This window comes from Panthera leo, chromosome A2 (genome assembly GCF_018350215.1).
Source record: "Panthera leo isolate Ple1 chromosome A2, P.leo_Ple1_pat1.1, whole genome shotgun sequence".
Lineage (NCBI taxonomy): Eukaryota > Metazoa > Chordata > Mammalia > Carnivora > Felidae > Panthera > Panthera leo.
Genome location: NC_056680.1, coordinates 114,119,625 through 114,137,233, shown reverse-complemented (window position 1 = coordinate 114,137,233; position 17,609 = coordinate 114,119,625). Strand labels below are relative to the sequence as shown.

Sequence of the window (17,609 nt, the reverse complement as noted above, 5' to 3'; positions counted from 1 at the left end):
CTTTCTCACACTGCATCACACTGACACTGACTCTTCTGCCTCCCTCTTCCACACTTAAGGACGCTTGAGATTACACTGGGCCCACCTGGATAATCTCTCCATCTCAAAGATCTTTAACCACATCTGCAAAGTCCTACCGCCATGTAAGGTAACATATTCACAACAGGTTCTGACAATTAGGATGTGGATATCCTTGGGGGGAAGCACTGTTCTTCCTACCATGGTACCCAATAGCTTTATTTCTACCAAATGGTCTCTCTCTCAAAGAGCAAGCCTTACAAGCACGCAAGACTTACTTTTCCTATGAAAAAGACTTTGGAATACTCTGTTTAATGTAAAGAACACATTCTCTCCTACTATGATTCTTTTCCTTGTCATGTATCCAAATGTGAAACATAAGAAATCAGAAAAGATATTTTACTAAGAAAAAAGTGAGAAGACAATTTAGTCACCTGGTCCTCTGCTCTCACAGTCAGAGTGTCCTGGTTGAGGAGATGTGTAACTCGCTTCACATCAAGTTGCAGAAATTCATCAGTTTTATAAACTTCAGTAAAATGCTGATGAATAAAGTCATCTGCAGTTGCTTTCAATTCAGGACAGTCCAGACACTCTGCTAGCACACTTATACCTAAACATAAAAGAAAATAAATGAATAGAAAATCACTTTAAAAATCCCCAAACATACATTGAAAACAAAAAAATGAGGCTGAGTGAATTTAACAAATCTGGATCCTTCTCTGTTCTACTGGTTTATTCCTATGCCTATGCTATGCTGAATTAAGTATGGCCAATATTGATACTTTGTAGGAGAAGCCCCTTCAATGTTTTCTCAAATTTTTGTTGGCTGCTGTTAAACATTTTTCTCTTGTAAATAAATTTAAAAATAAGCTTATAACATTCTACTGTAAAAAATCCTGGTATAATTTTACTTAGGACTGCAGTGCATTTCTGGATTACTGTGGAGACTGTTCCGCAACACAAGAGGAGCTCCTCTTAGGAACATGACATGTATCTCCATTTACTCAGATATTTATGATTTTCAATATAATTAACACAGATTTCTTTATATAAACCCTCATACATTTCCCATTCAGCCTTTTCCTAGCTATTCTTTATTTTTGTTTGAGAGGGAGTGTCTCCCCAATTGGCTATTAATGTTCTGTTTCAGGAATCTGTAAAGTACTGTCCATGAGCTAAATCCAGCCCACAACCAGCTGGTCAGCAGCTAAAAACATTTTTCATGGTTTTAAAAGGTGATAAAAAAAAGAAAAGTGGGGCAGAGAGGGAAAAGAAGTGACAAGGACCACGTGTGACATGTGCATGGCATACAAAGTCTAAAATATTTAACTATCTGGCCCTTTATAGAAAAAGTTGGCCAATCCCCCTTCTAAATAGATCCACTGATTATTGTGTGTGATTTTGTTGCAGGCCCCCCTTCAAAGTCAGAGGTTGAATATTTTTCAGTTATTTTTGATTTTCTGTTTAAACTCATGTTGCCTTAAGATAATGAGTTTTGATACTTTCACATTTATATCACAGAGGTTCTCATAACTGATGCCTGGTAATGAACTTGTCAGATTAACTGCTATTATCTAATACCAACCAAGGCCATGGCCTGCTAGATGCTCATGGTGAGCAGTCTGCTATAGCTTGTATCTATGCTCCCAACAGAGAGAGGGTATCTTCACCAAGAACCAATATTTGTTTATTAACTAATTTCTGGCAGTTGAATTTTCTGTATTTATGCAACCCAATTAAATATCATGCTTTTCAATAAAATATGAATGTGAAAAGAAAGTTGTTTCTATGAAAACTAATCTTCAGATTTCAGACAAACTTGAGAAAAGCTCAGATTAGGCATATGACCAAGACAACTGGTGAGATATGAAAAAACACTGCAAAATTCTAAGGGGATTCTATACTCAGACTAAGTTCTCAATTCATTTCAAGGAAACTAAAAAAAAAAAAAAAAATTATATATATTATTGGTGTGATTTATTTAAGACATGACATGGATCAATACTGACAGACTAGGTTTGGGCCTCACAGTCAAAGACTGGAAGATTGGTATACTTACATACTACGTTAAACACCTTTACAGCAGAGCCTCTCTTATTTAACCACTCATTGTTTTAATGACATTTTAAATTAGACAACCAACTAATGTTCTGATTATGCCTGATAAGGAAGCTTTTACTGTTACCTTATTTTGTCTTCACTGATTGCATTAATGGACATCTCCAGCAAAAGTTGAAGAGTAGCATCTTTCCATGTAAAGAATATTTGCTATTGGCTTCAGACACAGGTTAATTAGATATTCTATTTCTAGTGCAAGAGTTTTTTTTTTTTTAAATCAGGAATGGGTAATGGAAATATAAAAGTGCCTTCAGTATCTGTTGCTATGATTATATTTTTTTCCTATAGCTTGGTAGTATATTAAATTATGTTAGATTCTTAAGCATTCAATCATTCTGACATTTCTGAAGTCAATCCTACTGGGTCACAAAGTATTATTGTTTTAATTAACAAACTTTAATTTCCACAGCAGTTGTAGGTTCACAACAAAATTTAGTAGAAACCAGAGTTCCCATATACTTCTGTTTTATACATAAATAATCTCTTCCATTGTCAACATCTCACACCAGGGTGGTAAAGTATTACAATATTTTTTTTTTTTTTTGGTAAAGTATTATTTTTAAAAATATATTCATTGGATTCAATTTGCTATTTTTAAGGAATTTAAATTATTGTTAAAAATTTTTTTTTAATGTTTATTTTGGAGAGAGAGAGAGAGAGACAGAGTGCGAGTGGGGGAAGGGCAAAGAGAAAGGGAGACAGAATCCGAAGCAGGCTCCGTCCGCAAGCTGTCAGCACAGAGCCCGATGCAGGGCTTGAACTCATGAATCGTGAGATCATTACCTGGGCCTAAATCAGATGCTTACCCGACTGAGCCACCCACAGGCCCCATAAATCATTGTTCCTAAGTGAAACTAAAATCACATGTGTGCGTGTGTGTTATCTGTCCAATCCTGGCATCTCAATAATCCTACCCTTGTAGAATGAGCTGTAAAGTTTTCTATCCATGTCCACTGGATTTAAGTAATACAGAATTAATCTATTGCTTGAAAGCTTGGTAGAATTAACACATAAAACCATCAAACCTGGAGCATTCGTTGGGAACAAATCTTTACCTTTTCAACATTTCTATTTCTGGGTTTTCAACTTTTAAAGACAATTTTGACTATTTCTCTTTTGTGTTCATATCTTGTTGTTTCTTTGACCTTTTCTAATTCTTGTTGTTTGTTCTATGATCTTTCCTTCTTGATTAGACTTGTTTCCTATTTTATACCATTTTTTGAAATAATTAGCTTTTGTTTCCCTGGCCAAGTCTACAGTCTATTAGTGTTCTTTTTCCATTTTATTAATTTTGCTTTGAAAGAGATTTTCTTCTACTTTCATTAGGTGTTTAAAGTTTTTTCCTATCTCTTTGAGTAGAATACTCAGTCAAGGAAAGATAAAAATAAATGCATTTATTTGGAAAATATTTTAAGACTACAAATTCTCTTCTAAGAAATACTTTGATCACTGGGGTGTCTGGGTGGCTCAGTCGGTTAAGCATCTGACTTCACCTCAGGTCACGATCTCATGGTTTGTGGGTTTGAGCCCCTCATCGGGCTCTCTGCTGTCAGTGCAGAGCCTCCTTTGGATCCTCAGTATCCCTCTCCCTTTCTGCCCCTCCTGCATATTCACTCTCTCTCAAAAATAAACATTAAAAAAAAATTTTTTTTTTTTTTAAAAAGGAATACTTTGGTCACATTCTAAAGGTTTGGGTTGTTTTTTTTCTGTACATATTGTCATATATTTCTATTTGGCCTGTAAGTTCATTAACACCTCTTTAAAAATATTTTTCTAAATTTCTCAATTAAATATCTAGTGTTCAGAATGGAGTGGGAGGAAACAGCTTTCCTTTTGAGGTTAGTTCACAGCTTTATTGCACTGTAATCAGTGGATGTAGACTGTGTCTCTTCTCTTTTAGGTGCTCCAGATTTTCTGTGGCTGCTGATCAGTATTTGTAAACACTCCAGGGGTGTCTGAAAACTGTATGTGTTCTCTGATTACTGCGTAAAACACTCTGTGATATCTACCTAAACAAGTTTGTGTTGTTCAAATTCAGACTTTTACTAAGCTTGATTTGAGATTTCTATGCAATTTTGTGTATTTAATTTTGTATTTTAAGTAAACTTCACGCCACACTTGGGGCTTGAACTCACAGCCCCAAGATCAAGAGTTGCATGCTTCACCAACTGAGCTGAGCCAGCCAATTCTGAGTTACTCAAAAGCTTTCAACAAATTCCTTTTCTGTTTAAACTAGCAAAGTCAGTTTATTTCGCTTGCAATTAAGGAAGCTGATGCAGCATATCCCTATCTTGAGATCTTTACCATACTTTGCTGTAGTAGTTCCCCCAATACTTTTCTCAGAAGGCTCCAGGTGGATTATACATTGTGTCTTTGCAATATCTCAAATGAACAATGTTTTTAAATGTAATTCTTTTTTTCTCTATGATTTGCATATCTAATGCTGTGGTCTTCTAACTTCCTGTTGCAGATAAAAAATTAATGTCATTCAGATTCTCCTTTTCTAAGTAAACTTTTATATTAATTACCTGTTGATGCAGGAAAAACAACACCAAAACTTAGTGGCTCAAAATAACAATGCACTTCTATGGGTCAAGTGGGTGGTTCTTTTGACCTGGGCTGGTTTAATCTCTGCAGCCAGCTGGTTGCTTAGTGGGGACTGTATAGTCTAGATTGGCCTCATTCACATACTTGGTAATAGGCAAGCTGGTTGGTGAAGGGAACATCAGCTAGTATAACTCATCTGTGTCCCAAATGGTCTCTAATTTTCTTTTCATGATGGCAGAAGAGTCCCCAGCAGCAAAGCAGGGCAAGCCCCAAAGCACATTTAAGCTTTTGCTCACGTCACATTTGCAAATGTCCCATGGGCTAAAGCAAGCCACATGGCCAAGCTTAGATTACAAGGGGAAAAAGACTCCACTTCTTGATGGAAGAGCTACAGTCACATATATAAGGGGTATACATACAAGGATGAAAAGAATTTGTGACCAATTTCTGGTAACCTATCATACATACCCTTTCTAAAAACTTATAAATTCTTTTTATTATACTTTAAAAAATTAAGATACAATACATGCAACATAAAACTTACCATTAGTGATTTAGTGCATTCACCATGTTGTGTCACCATCACCACTATCTAGTGCCAGAACATTTTTATCACGTCAAATGGTTTTCTTGGGGTACCCGGGGCGCTCAGTTGGTTAAGCGTCCAACTTTTGGCTCAGGTCATGATCTCATGGTTGGTGAGACTGAGCCCCAATCAGGCTCTGCACTGACAGCACGGAGCCTGCTTGGGTTCTCTCTCTGCTCCTCCCCCACTCATGCTCACTCTCTTTCTCAAAATAAACATACATTAAAAAAAATAAAAAGTTCTCTCTTGATTTTGGAGGTGAAAAAATATCACTAGGATATGTTTAGGAGAGGAAAATCTCACTCCATCAGGTCTGGTACTTGGTATAAGTGTGAAAGTTCAAGTTTTTTAAGTCTCAAATAAGTTTTCTTTTATGATTTCTTTGATATCACTTTTCCTCCACTTGTTCCTTGTGGAATCCCTACTTCACATCAGTGTCCCATATCTTCCTTTCAGGTCTTTTATGTTTTTCACTAATGATTTCCATTTCTTTGCATTTTTGTGTTGTTATCATAAGGCAGTTTTCTCTGTTTTATTTTCTTTAGGTTGATTTTTAGGAATATCCATTCTGTTTTTCAATTCAATTGAATTTTATGGAAAATCATGGCTTTCCTTTCTATTTAAGGTCTCCTCCATTTCTTAAATGAAAATTTCTACTGGAGCCATTCATTTTGGCTGTTTAACTTGATTTCTGTCCTCGAACTAGCAGGTTTCCTTTTACCTGGTATGATATCTTTGCCCACTTCCATCAGATACTATGGGTGCCTTTAGAATTCATGGAAATCAGCTTGTTGGGATCTCTGGGGCAGCAGAGAACAAAGGAGTTCTCTAATCAGTTCACAGGGAGAGCCACCCCAGGGCTAAAAAGAATGCAGGCTGCAGCAGTTCCCTTGGGTACTGAGAGTAGCTGCATTTGGCTCAACTGGATGGGCCACTATCTTTACCCCGGCTTAGAGAATCAGGCTCCCTTCTAGGCTGCTACACCATCCTTCCTCTCTTGAAAACAATGATCCAGAAGGCATCCAGAAGTAACACTCCCAAGTGGTCTCCTCAGAAGCCCAAAGCCTAAAATGAGATTAGCACAAACTTGCTCCAGGTTCCACCATATCCACTCCCTACTCTGGCTGTTTTTCTTTCTAGTTGAATCACCTGGTTGGAAGTTTAGAGTGCTAGGGAGTTAAGGAGAAGTACTTAAGCCATCATCTTCCAAAAACTCCTTTGAATTCTTTTTATAATAAATTTTGTGAGACTACATATTTATATAAGGGGAAATAAGTAAAATCTCAGAATATAAATTTTATTGATGAATGGAGCCCCAAACTATGGCCCAGAGAAATAGAGGGACTCATTCCAGAGTGTCTCTGCTGCACAGATGAGATTAGAGACTGGCCTTTTATTTCCTAATATATGGGTCTTTTCGTTTGTGACCTACAACCACCTTTAAAATAAATTCCACCAGTATATTCACCTGCATAGCTATTACCTGTCCTGTTCCATTTGGTCCATTTCCTTTCTTGGATACCAGCCACAAACTCATTCCCATCCCCTTTGCCTGCCTTTTATCCCTCCCTAAAATTTATTCTGCTTCCTATCTACCTGCCTACAAAGATCTTTTGCTCTGCATTCACAGTAGGGGTGTGTGACAGATGGGAGTAATGAACCGTCTAGTTCATTACTAGAGGGGAGCCTAGAAAAACGGGGGAAAAAGAAGGCTTGCAAACTTCTCATGTATCTCCAGGAGCCCTTTGCCCAGCTGTTGGCTTGTCAGCACCCCTCATCTTCTCTCATATGTCAAAAATCTTTGCATTGGTTGTCCTTGATTCAGCTTTCCTCTCCTCCCTGCCTTCCTAGGACTCCTACCCTCATTCTTTTCCCCTCTGAATCACAGCAAGGGTAAGAAAATATAACTACAAAGACCTGGATGTTCATTTATGTGCCACTAAAGATTATTTCACAGTGGAAAGCATACCATATCACACCTTGGAAAACTCTGATCAACTATTTCTGCTTTTCCTGACATGAAATATAAAATACTTTATTAATGGCTTTAAAATAGAGTGCTGGAGCACCTGGATGGCTCAGTCGGTTAAGCGTCTGTCTGGCTCTTGGTTTCAGTGCAGGTCATGATCTCATGGTTCGTGAGTTTGAGCCCGCATCAGGCTCTGCGCTGACAGCATAGAGACTGCTTGGGATTTCTCTCTGCCCCTCTCCTGCTTGCAACTGACCTCTCTCTCAAAAATAAATAAAGACTTAAATAAAATAGAGTGCTATAGCAGTCTCTTACTTAGTATCTTAATTTATAGTCTAGGATTTTTAAGTGTTCTAGTATACAATAACATATTTAATAATGTGGAGAGGCAACATGGGACAGTAGTTAAGAACAAGAGGACTTGAATTCCAACTCCAGCTCCTCCACATACTAGCTTTAAGACCTCAGGTAATATACACAACCTGTTTTCTCATCTATGACAGACCAATCTAAGTACTGCAACAAAGGTAAACATTCATGTTTATGACATTACCACACCACCACCAGACGCAATCCTTACTTTTTGTTCTAGATACACAAAAACTCATTATTAAAGCTATTTTATATTTTGGAAATTTTAATGGGCTTGTTCCTGCCCGGGTTAATAGGCATCTTCCTAAATGTCTCTTAAAATGTATTTTAAGTGTATTTTCTAGTGGACAATGTCTTTAAAATTAAATGAGGACACTTAGAATGACACTTTTTTTTTCCTTTATTAAAATGCACATTAAAGTTTGTTTTGGTTTTTATTTTAAATAGGAATATGACTTCTTACCAAGACAATTTGAAGCATCAACTTGTTCTTTCAAAAAATCAACACACATTTTCTTCACAGGTTCAATCTGGTACTGGTTTGCTGCATCTAACAAAGACTGAACGTTGTTGCTATTCACAGAAATTCTGCAAAGAAGTTAAAGTGAATTTAATTTCCTATAATTTTTTATTACTTAAATAATGCTTTGTAAAATGTATCCTACTAGCTCCTGAAATTAAACAAAAAATTAAACTTTTTGGTCCTTGCTTGCATGAGTATGGCATAAGCTCCTCAAACTTCCCCATCCTTATGGTTTTTCCTGTCGAAGAATTTGGAGCACATCAATTTGTCAAGATAATGCTCTGCCCTAGTAGATCCCAACCTTACTCCTCCACAACAGAAATGATCCTTCTTAACTTACCTAGCAGTATAAGCAAATTCCACAAGTTGTTCAATAATGTCAGGTTCAGCATCTTTGAGTTCAACTTCAAAGGACTTTGATTCAAGCATGTTAGCTAAAATGAAAAGAAGAAATATAAATGACATGACTACTATCACCAGGTTAACTGAGGACCAGATCATTCCAGGCCATGTTAAATGTGGAGAAGAATAACAGGACAGAGAGCTCTCTGTTAATAAAGATCCCAGGAAGCCCAACATTCCTATAACAAATGCAAATTAATTCTCCACACTTAATGTGTCTTAAAATAAGGTAAGAAATTAGTGGATTAGTGTACTTCTTTAAAAAAACAAAAAGGGCCAAGTAAACAGAGATACATAAAACTAGATTTAGTATTTCCCCAACTCCTAAAATGACTTAGTGGCACTCTTCTAAATTGCTGTGAGCAAAACTACATCTGATATAACTGGAGCCAATCTATGAGAACAATGACAATTGTTCAACTAGAAACTGCATCTCCATCAATAAAGCCCTTGGGCCTCTAGTGCTAGTGAAAGGACATTTTTCTTTTGATCAAACATCATCATAACCCCTTTCCAATCTCTTCAATGTTTTATGGCCTTAATATCTTAAGGGCTTTAGAAAGATATTTTCTTCTTTTAAAAAATTTTTTAAGTTTATTTTGAGAGAGAGAGAGAGAGAGAGAGAGAATATCCCAAGCAGACTTTGCACCATCAGTACAGAGCCCCAAGTGGGGCTTGAACTCATGAAACCTAGATATCATGACCTGAGCCGAAACTGAGTTGGACACTTAACTGCCTGAGCCACCCAGGTACTGGAAAGATATTTTAATTTAGACTCTAAGTCATTCTCATGGAAAAAATAACATGTTTTATTACTTTAAGATACTTACTTGTGAACATTAAGTTGAAAAAATGACTGGCTGCTGCGAGAACAACTCGATGAGCAGGTATCTTTCTTTCCTGGACCATAAGGATCACATCACACAACGTTTTCTAGTCAAGAGAAAAATAAATGAAATTAAAAGGGGCTCATTGGGCCTGGCTTAGCACACATATAAAACTGGTGCTTGCCAAAGGTTTTAGCTCTATTTTCTGTCCAAATCCAGTCTTTTTTCAGCACAGAATCTGTTTATAAGACCTATTTAGGAAGACCTTAGAGAGGTGCTATCATGATTTGCTGTATCAAAATGTGCTATTGACTTTCCCAGTAGTAAAAACAGAAAAAAAGAAAAGATCTTTACAATCAGAAAAGAAGTATTCTACTAATCTGTTAGGGAAACCATTTTTTTTTTTTTTTCTGACACAAATTCTTAAGGGTTTTCTCATGGTAAAATTTTAAGGGAACACTAAATGACATAGGAGCAATGTCCTTGATGGTTTCTCAAACAGAACAATCTGGGCTTTTTAAATTATCTATTTGTTTTGAGATGCAGTGTGCATGCTGTATTTCCCAAGAAAGTAACCTTCACAGAAACAACTCAGAATACACAGAGTGGACGAAGCAAATCACCATTCAGCACTCTTTCCTTAAGTAACACTTTTCTCAAATGCATTTCTGACAAGCTGGATACCAACCACTTTTATATTGTGATCTCTAACCAAGGCAAAAATGGTATCACTCTAGATTGCTGAAAGAAGCCAGAGTCAGATTACATACTTACGATGCTGAGGAAATGAAATATTAAAGAAAAAATTTAAGGTTTATTGGAACCCTTAAACATGAATTTCAAGGAAAAAAACATCTTTTTTGTCAAACAAAATTTCAATTTCTTAATGAAGTTACATATGTAACCTCCAGGTTAGTCTCAGAGAAAATCTGATGCTTGCGATATATTAGGCACTCTCTTAGGCACTGGGAATATGAGGAAAATAATGTTATCAGAGTAAAAGAAAATCTATCACATATCTAAATGTCGGGTTAGTAGCTCAGAGGATGTGGCCTTTTGTAAATTTTAAATATTTACTAAAACTATTAATACAGTTTCTGATATTCTCATTACCAAATGAGATGGTAATGCTTAGAACAAGAAAAGATATGGGCTTTATTTATATTTTATAGTTGGGTAAGAGAGAAACAAAATTTCACTTTTACAGCTATGTAAAGATTTTTTAAATAAGGCCTGTGGTCTACTGCTTAGAAATTATATGCAGATTATTTATAGTTAAAGCCATTGTTATCCCAATAGTGTCTCGAAGTTTAAAATTTTTATTTCCTTTGGTCAGCTTTCAGGTGATTTTGCCACATACCACACCAAAAATACCAGGTAGCAAAACCAAGCCAAATATTTGGTTACCACCAAAAGAAACTGATCTAGTTGCTCAAAAGCAAGAAAAATAAAGGTGGAAGGAAAAGAAGGAAAGGTGGGAGAGAAAAAGAACACTGATAGAGAACAGCAAATTAGATAAGGGAGGGGTCTATGGCTGCTGACAGGAAGTTCCAGAAGATGTAGAACTGTATGGAAACGGAGCCAAAAACCTTTTCAAAATATACACTCAGCAACAGGGAGTTCTAGTGGCATGAATTTACAGGCACTGAAGAAAGTTAAAGAAATCAGATCTCTGCAAAGCAATTCAGTCTTCTCTAAGATTAATCTCCAGCTGGATATTAATGTTGTAGAAGGAAAGGGAGGAACTTTTTGTATCCAAATTGTGCATCTGACTGTACTACAGTAGATTAATAGGTTTTAACAAGAGATAGGACTGACTTAAAGAGAGAGGATCCTATTGGCAAGAGTGTAACCACAGAAAACCGGAAGACAGAGACTTGCATTACGTTAGACAGTATGAAAGATAACAAGTCCTATCTATATGAACTGAGGACAAACTTACACAGAACTACCTTTTGAACAATACATGTTCACTGGACAAAACAAAACAAAAAAAATCTTGTAATTTTTTTGTTTATACTCCCCCTTATTTGTTACATCTTTGTATTTATTATTTTCAGCTTTTGAATTTTTAGCCTCTCATAAATTGATAGATTTAGGTGATTTAATTAAAAATTCTCACCATCTAAGATTACTTTCTTTTTTAAAGTTTTATTTATTTTGAGATAGAGCACATGCACAAGTGGGGGAGGGGCAGAAACAGAAGAGAGAATCCCAAGCAGGCTCTGCACTGTCAGCACAAGCCCAATGAGGGGCGAGAACTAATGAACTGTGACATCATGACCTGAGCTGAAGTTACTTAACTGAGCCACTCAGCACCCCCACCCCCATCTGAGATTACTTTAAGTCAGATTTAGTTTAATCTTCATATTTATTACTGATAACTTATGTTTCATCTTACATATGCCATGTTCTTTTACATTACTTATTATGCTTCCTTGCTTTTTTCTTTTCTTTTCTTTTTCTTCTTGATAGAGAAGCAGAGAGAGAGAGAGAGAAAATCTTAAGCAGGCTCTCCGCTCAGTGTGGAGCCTGATGTGGGACTCAATCCCATGACCCTGGGATCATGACATGAACCTGAAATCAAGAGCTGGATATTCAACCGACTAAGCCACCCAGGCGCCCCATCTTCTTTTTTTCTTTAAATACCAGTTGCTATTTTGGTCACATTTTCTTTGCACCTTTTTCTTCTTTTAGAGACTTAGAGATCTGTCAAATAGTTGCTGAGTGAATTCAGAAGTGTTACTAGTCAAATATTGTTCTAGGAATGCAAGGAGGGTTCAAGAACAATAATTCTTTAATGTAATTCAGCATATATACAGGTTAAAAGAGAAAAACCTCATGTAGAAAAACTTGAACTTTTAAAACTCTATTAAAAATAGATGGCAAAATTAAACATTCATTTCCTTTCATACTCTTTAATAAAGAAAATGATGCATCTGTATAACGAAGATCATTCGAATCAAGAGGAAACACCTGGGTGGCTCATTCGGTTAAGTGTCTGACTTTGGCTCAGGTCATGATGTTACAGTTTGTGGGTTTGAGCCTTCAGTCAGACTCTGTGCTGACAGCTCGGAGCTTGGTTCAGATTCTGGGTCTCCCTCTCTCTCTGCCCCTCCCCTGCTCACACTCTCTCTTAGAAATAAATAATGAACACTAAAAAATAAATTAAAAAAAAACAAGAAAGAGCAAACATCACGTTTAATGTCGACACAGAAGAGGCATTCTCATCTAAGAAACATATGCTGTCACTACTTTTTTCAATTATTGTTCTGGAAATTTTACCCAAATTGAAGCTGATACCTCAGCCCCTCTGGCCAACTTAGTAGTCTTTAAGTTTCAGAAAGCACTTTTAGCCCATGTGATTAACTAAGCCTTTCTTTGTGTATCTACAGGTTATACATTGTTCCCTAGAAAGAACCAAATCCTCTTGCACAACCTCCCCCTGGGGCACCAATACACAACCTCCTGGCACTGTGATGATGATGTCTGTAGCTGGCATCAAGTCTGCATGCAATCAGGAAGGGTTACAGGCCACTGTGCTCTCTTTTTATTGATTAAATGCCCTAAAGTTCCTTTAAAACTCTTGGGACCAGGCAGAATAGTCAGAATTGGTTTTCAGACAAGAGTTTCCCTTCTCCCCAGATGGCCAGCCTCCTGAATAAAGCTCATATTCCTTTCCAATCAAAATTCCTCCCTTGAGTATTGGCTTTTCAAGCAACAAGTAGCCGAACCTGGGTTTTTTGGTAACAAAATCAGTAGAAAATAAAGATAAATAAACCTAACACTTGTAGAACTAAATGAAAAGATGGCTAGACACAAATAAGATAAATATGAAAAAGCAATTAGCTAACCTATATGTGAGCAGTAAGCCATAAAAAAACACAAATGAGAAAACAAAAAAAACAACCAAAACAACCCATCATAGCAGCAACAAAATAATTAAATGTTGAGAAGTAAACCTAAGAAATGTGAGGGATCTACACTAAGCAGGAATTTGATGTATCATAAAGATACTATTTCAAAAATGTGGTAAGAAGGCAATGTTTAAGGCAGTGAAACTATTTTGTATGATAGTGTAACAGTGGATACACGTCATTATACATTTGTCAACATCCACAGAATGTATAACACTAAGAAAAAACCCTAATGTAAACTATGGTTAATAATAATGTAACAATATTGGCTCATCAATTATAACAAATGTATCACACTTGTATTAGCAAGATGTTACTAGTAGGGGAAACTGGGAGGGGGAGAGGGAAAACGGAAACTCTGTGCTTTCTGTTCAAGTTTTTGGTAAACATAAAACCTCTCTAAAAAACAAAGTCTATTAATTTAAAAAGTGGGATGAGAGAATGGATAATTGGAAAAAAATGGTATAACTGTTACCCATTTAGGGGAAATTAGATATCTCTCTCATAATGCTCTTCCTCTGGGGAAAGTAAGTACTGAGAAGCAAAGTGCAGTCCTTTTCTCCACTGTCACTTGTGGAAGAGTGTCTACAAGATGAGCAAGAGTTAAGGCAGAGGTCAATGACCATAAACTGCCCGTTCTGGCTCATTCTCTTTTATAATTTTGCCCCAAAGCAGAACATAACTCATCTCAAATGTTTGGAACCAACAGTGGAAGAGGGCTGTTGAAATCCATATGCATAGACACTCCAAGCCCTGTAGACAGAGGCAGAAACTTTGGTAATGCTTTAGTGCCTGCAAATATTAGGGACTTCTGTGGGAAGCGTCCTTCGGTCAGGAAAGGTTCACTTCAAAAGAGGCAAGGATTTCAGGCAAGTGTTGGTAGAATGACCTTTTTGCTCTCTTTACAGGTTTTCTTAGTAGGACTGCAAAAGGTAGGAAGCTCCATGTAAGCTCCGCAGCATTGCAGGAGGTTCTAGCTTTTAACAATGTGTGCTGGCATTAGTAGGAGGCATGCAAACAGCTGTCCCAAATTCTGTTCTTCATCGTATCCCAAGAAGAGGACCAGGGAATGACTAACCTTTGGGTTTATGTAGCTTGTCAACAAGGTTCTGCAATCAGTCCTGCACAGCGTGATTTCAAGTTGGCCCTGGGTATAACTCCCTGAGTAGACTGCAGATTCAACTATAGTTGGGTGGTGGATTTAAATCACTGAAAAGATAAAGGGAAATGGAGCCCTTATTATATGGGGGTAAATCTTCTCAGATTGAGATACTAGAAAAGCCTCAACAAAGCTACGATAAACTCAAAACCTAAGAGAAAAATTAAAAAGCCTTCAGAATCACATTTTCTCAGAAAGCCAAGAAAAACAGCACTGGATTTAAACACACATAATGACAATAAGGCCAGTGGGAAAGGAAAGAAAAAGTTAGACACCAGATAAACAGAGGGAAAGGGGACTTCTTCCTTAATGGAAACACAGGGCATGTTAGGTCAAACAGCTTTGAAAGGGAAAGCATATACAGTTTGGTATAACTGCTCTTTAAAAGATAAGACCAGGAAAAAGAGTTATTTTTGCTTTATTTATTCAATTTAGGTGATACATACCAAAGAGATATAATGGAGGAAGAGAAATAAAATTCAGAAAAGGCCTGGATCTAGGAAATTTTTAAGAGCTCTTTCAAAGCTAAAGGTAAGGAATCATGAACATAATGACAGGATTGCCCTTAAAGAGTAGGACAGTTATAATAGGTGGTTACATTAAATTCAGATAGATTTGTAAACTTTTGGAAAAGGAAGATCAGCAATAAAGTAGCTCCTCCATTACATAATTTGCAAGGTGGTGTGTCTGGGAAGACAGGAAGGCTACAAGCTATAGTGGAACATATCTGGGAAATGTGTGGAAATAAGACTCTAAGGGAGAGTACTAGATCACATTAAAGGGAAGCAAAATGACCCAGCCATAATCCAAGCCTAAGTTAATACTGAACTTGTCCATAATTGGAATTACTCTGCTGAGGGTTGGCAGTAACTGAATCAATACTGAACACGTGGACCCTCTTTGTTTTCACTAGGACAGTGTCTTTTAAGAAAGGCACTAGAGAAAGAAGAAGCAAAACAAACATTTGGGCCCAAAATCAAAAGGAAAGGAAAAGGAAGTTATTCTGATCTGAATAACGTTAGCTCCACACTATGTAGAAAGGAAAAGATTTAACTCAAACAGGTTAACAACTCAGCTGGTGATGCCTGAAAGGAACAGACAACAGAGACACAGCCCATTTTGACACATACAGGTAACAGAAAGGAATATGTGTGCTACGACTGAGTTTCCAAGGTCTGGAAAGCTCAAGTAACGAGGAAAGGTAAGATTCTGAGGAGCACACTGCAAAGGCCATGTTGGTCCCCATAGGCTTTAGAGCAATCAGTCAAAGGCCATTCTCCAGCTGAGAAAAATGGAAAGGAAAAAAGACCCCTTCAGGGGGCAGGATTAGTAGATACAAGGAATTTCACAGCAGGATAGGATCATAATGGGGACACAAGGGTGCAGAACTAGGAGGATCAGAACTGTAGAGAATGCAAGGCTACAGACTGTGCTTTGCCTGACTGCCTGCTACAAATGTGGATCATCCTCTCTCAAAGGACAGAACTCAACTATTCTAGCATTGGGGTGCGAGGAACACAAGGTTGAAAAAGGAAAAATTAAGCTTTAAATGTGCAGGACAAAGGGGAACAAGAGAAATTCTAGAAGACCTGGCAGCTGAGCAAATCCCCCTGGCAAATTGCTCTAAGTACAAAATATCCTATGCCAGTGAAACATTATAATGCATAGACAAAATTCTTCCCTATATCGTAAAGTGTCCCTATTAGCCTCTTGATAAGTGATTCCTCTTAGCTGAGTTTAGAGTCTATAAATTATAGATAGCCAACACAGACTGGCAAGCCAAAAGCCAAGATATCCTGAAGTTTTCTTTGAAGATTCTCTGTTTTCTAGAAACCGACGTTTCTGTTGTTTTTGTCTGGGAACAATGTGGGTTAGGACTGTATAGTAAGGTGTCAACATCTATTGTAGAGATGGGAGATTTGCTTGTATCTTTTCAGGTTTGTGGGGATCAGGATGCTGTACTCATATTAAGAGTCCTCTGAACCCTTTGACATTCTGAAAACATGTGGCACCAACCACCTTGACACTGGAAAAATTCAGCTTTGGAGGTGCTAAACTAACTTAATATATGCCAGTGGAAGATAGCCCAGGCTGCAGCTGCTGAACAAAGTCCTAGAACCTACCCAAACACTTAAGTGAATGCTTTTTGGCTGAGACCTGGCATATAAGAAACCAGAGAGGGGCGCCTGGGTGGCTCAGTCGGTTAAGCGTCCGACTTCGGCTCAGGTCATGATCTCACGGTCCGTGGGTTCGAGCCCCGCGTCGGGCTCTGTGCTGACAGCTCAGAGCCTGGAGCCTGTTTCAGATTCTGTGTCTCCTTCTCTCTGTGACCCTCCCCCGTTCATGCTCTGTCTCTCTCTGTCTCAAAAATAAATAAAAAACGTTAAAAAAAAAAATTAAAAAAAAAAAAAAAAAGAAACCAGAGAGAGCACACATTTGGAACTGCCTTTAATTTTAACCCACAGGGAGATCACAGATGTGGGAATTTAATAATGAGTAGGTTCATAACAGTCAGATTTGGGGGATTTTATATTGCTAGTATGGAATTAGATGGAGTGCTTTAAGCTGTCATTTGTTTCACTCCAGATAATCTGGAAAGCTATGAATGACACCTTGGCTGAGAAAAATTTTAGATGGGAAATGCAAGTGAATTTCCAGTCTAGAGTTAATAGATTATCTACTCATTTTAAAGCTTTCTGGAGTAAAAAATTTAAATAATCTTCCTAAGGTGGTCTGCAGAAGACACATGGAAGAATAGGTATTGATAGAGGATGCCTTTAACATAGAACAAAACACTCCCAGGGCACCTGGGTGGTTCAGTTGGTTAAGCATCTGACTCTTAATTTTGGTGCAGGTTATGATATCATGGTCCATGAGATTGAACCCCCGTCAGGCTTCACACTATCAGCACGGAGCCTGCTTGGGATTCTCTCTCTGCCCCTCTCCTGCTCATGCATGTGTGCTCTCTCTCTCAACACAAATTTAAAAAAAAAAAAAAAAGAACAAAACGCTCCTTGTACAGGTTAAAAACAAACAAAGAAAACTTAAAAAAAAAAAAACAAACAAAAACAAAAAAAACTTGGAAATAAGAACTTATAGCTACTTGGTCCAGTACATTCTGTTGGGAGTTGGGATGGGGCTCTGGTGCCTGAATACTATTATTCAGCCCTC

At 37.4% G+C, this 17,609-nt stretch overlaps 1 protein-coding gene and 1 long non-coding RNA gene across 6 annotated transcripts in view; one reads left to right on the top strand and one right to left on the bottom strand.

Moving 5' to 3' along the window:
- The window catches only part of LOC122208724, a 49,951-nt gene extending 45,387 nt beyond the window's left edge, over positions 1-4,564 (top strand). Inside the window, exon 4 of the long non-coding RNA XR_006197337.1 lies at positions 4,037-4,564. This is a non-coding gene — a long non-coding RNA (uncharacterized LOC122208724). The remainder of the gene's footprint in view (positions 1-4,036) is intronic.
- The window catches only part of KLHL7 (kelch like family member 7), a 68,933-nt gene that overhangs the window by 38,789 nt on the left and 12,535 nt on the right, over positions 1-17,609 (bottom strand). For 3 of the 5 annotated variants that reach the window (XM_042920102.1, XM_042920092.1, XM_042920112.1), the window contains exons 2-6: positions 14,358-14,488; positions 9,366-9,468; positions 8,474-8,567; positions 8,074-8,198; positions 453-628 (exon numbers count right to left, since the gene is read on the bottom strand). In XM_042920102.1, coding sequence (XP_042776036.1) covers positions 453-628; positions 8,074-8,198; positions 8,474-8,567; positions 9,366-9,444 — 474 coding nt within the window. In that variant the 5' untranslated portion in view covers positions 9,445-9,468; positions 14,358-14,488. The remainder of the gene's footprint in view (positions 1-452; positions 629-8,073; positions 8,199-8,473; positions 8,568-9,365; positions 9,469-14,357; positions 14,489-17,609) is intronic. The other 2 variants (XM_042920081.1, XM_042920122.1) reach the window with 1 other exon arrangement.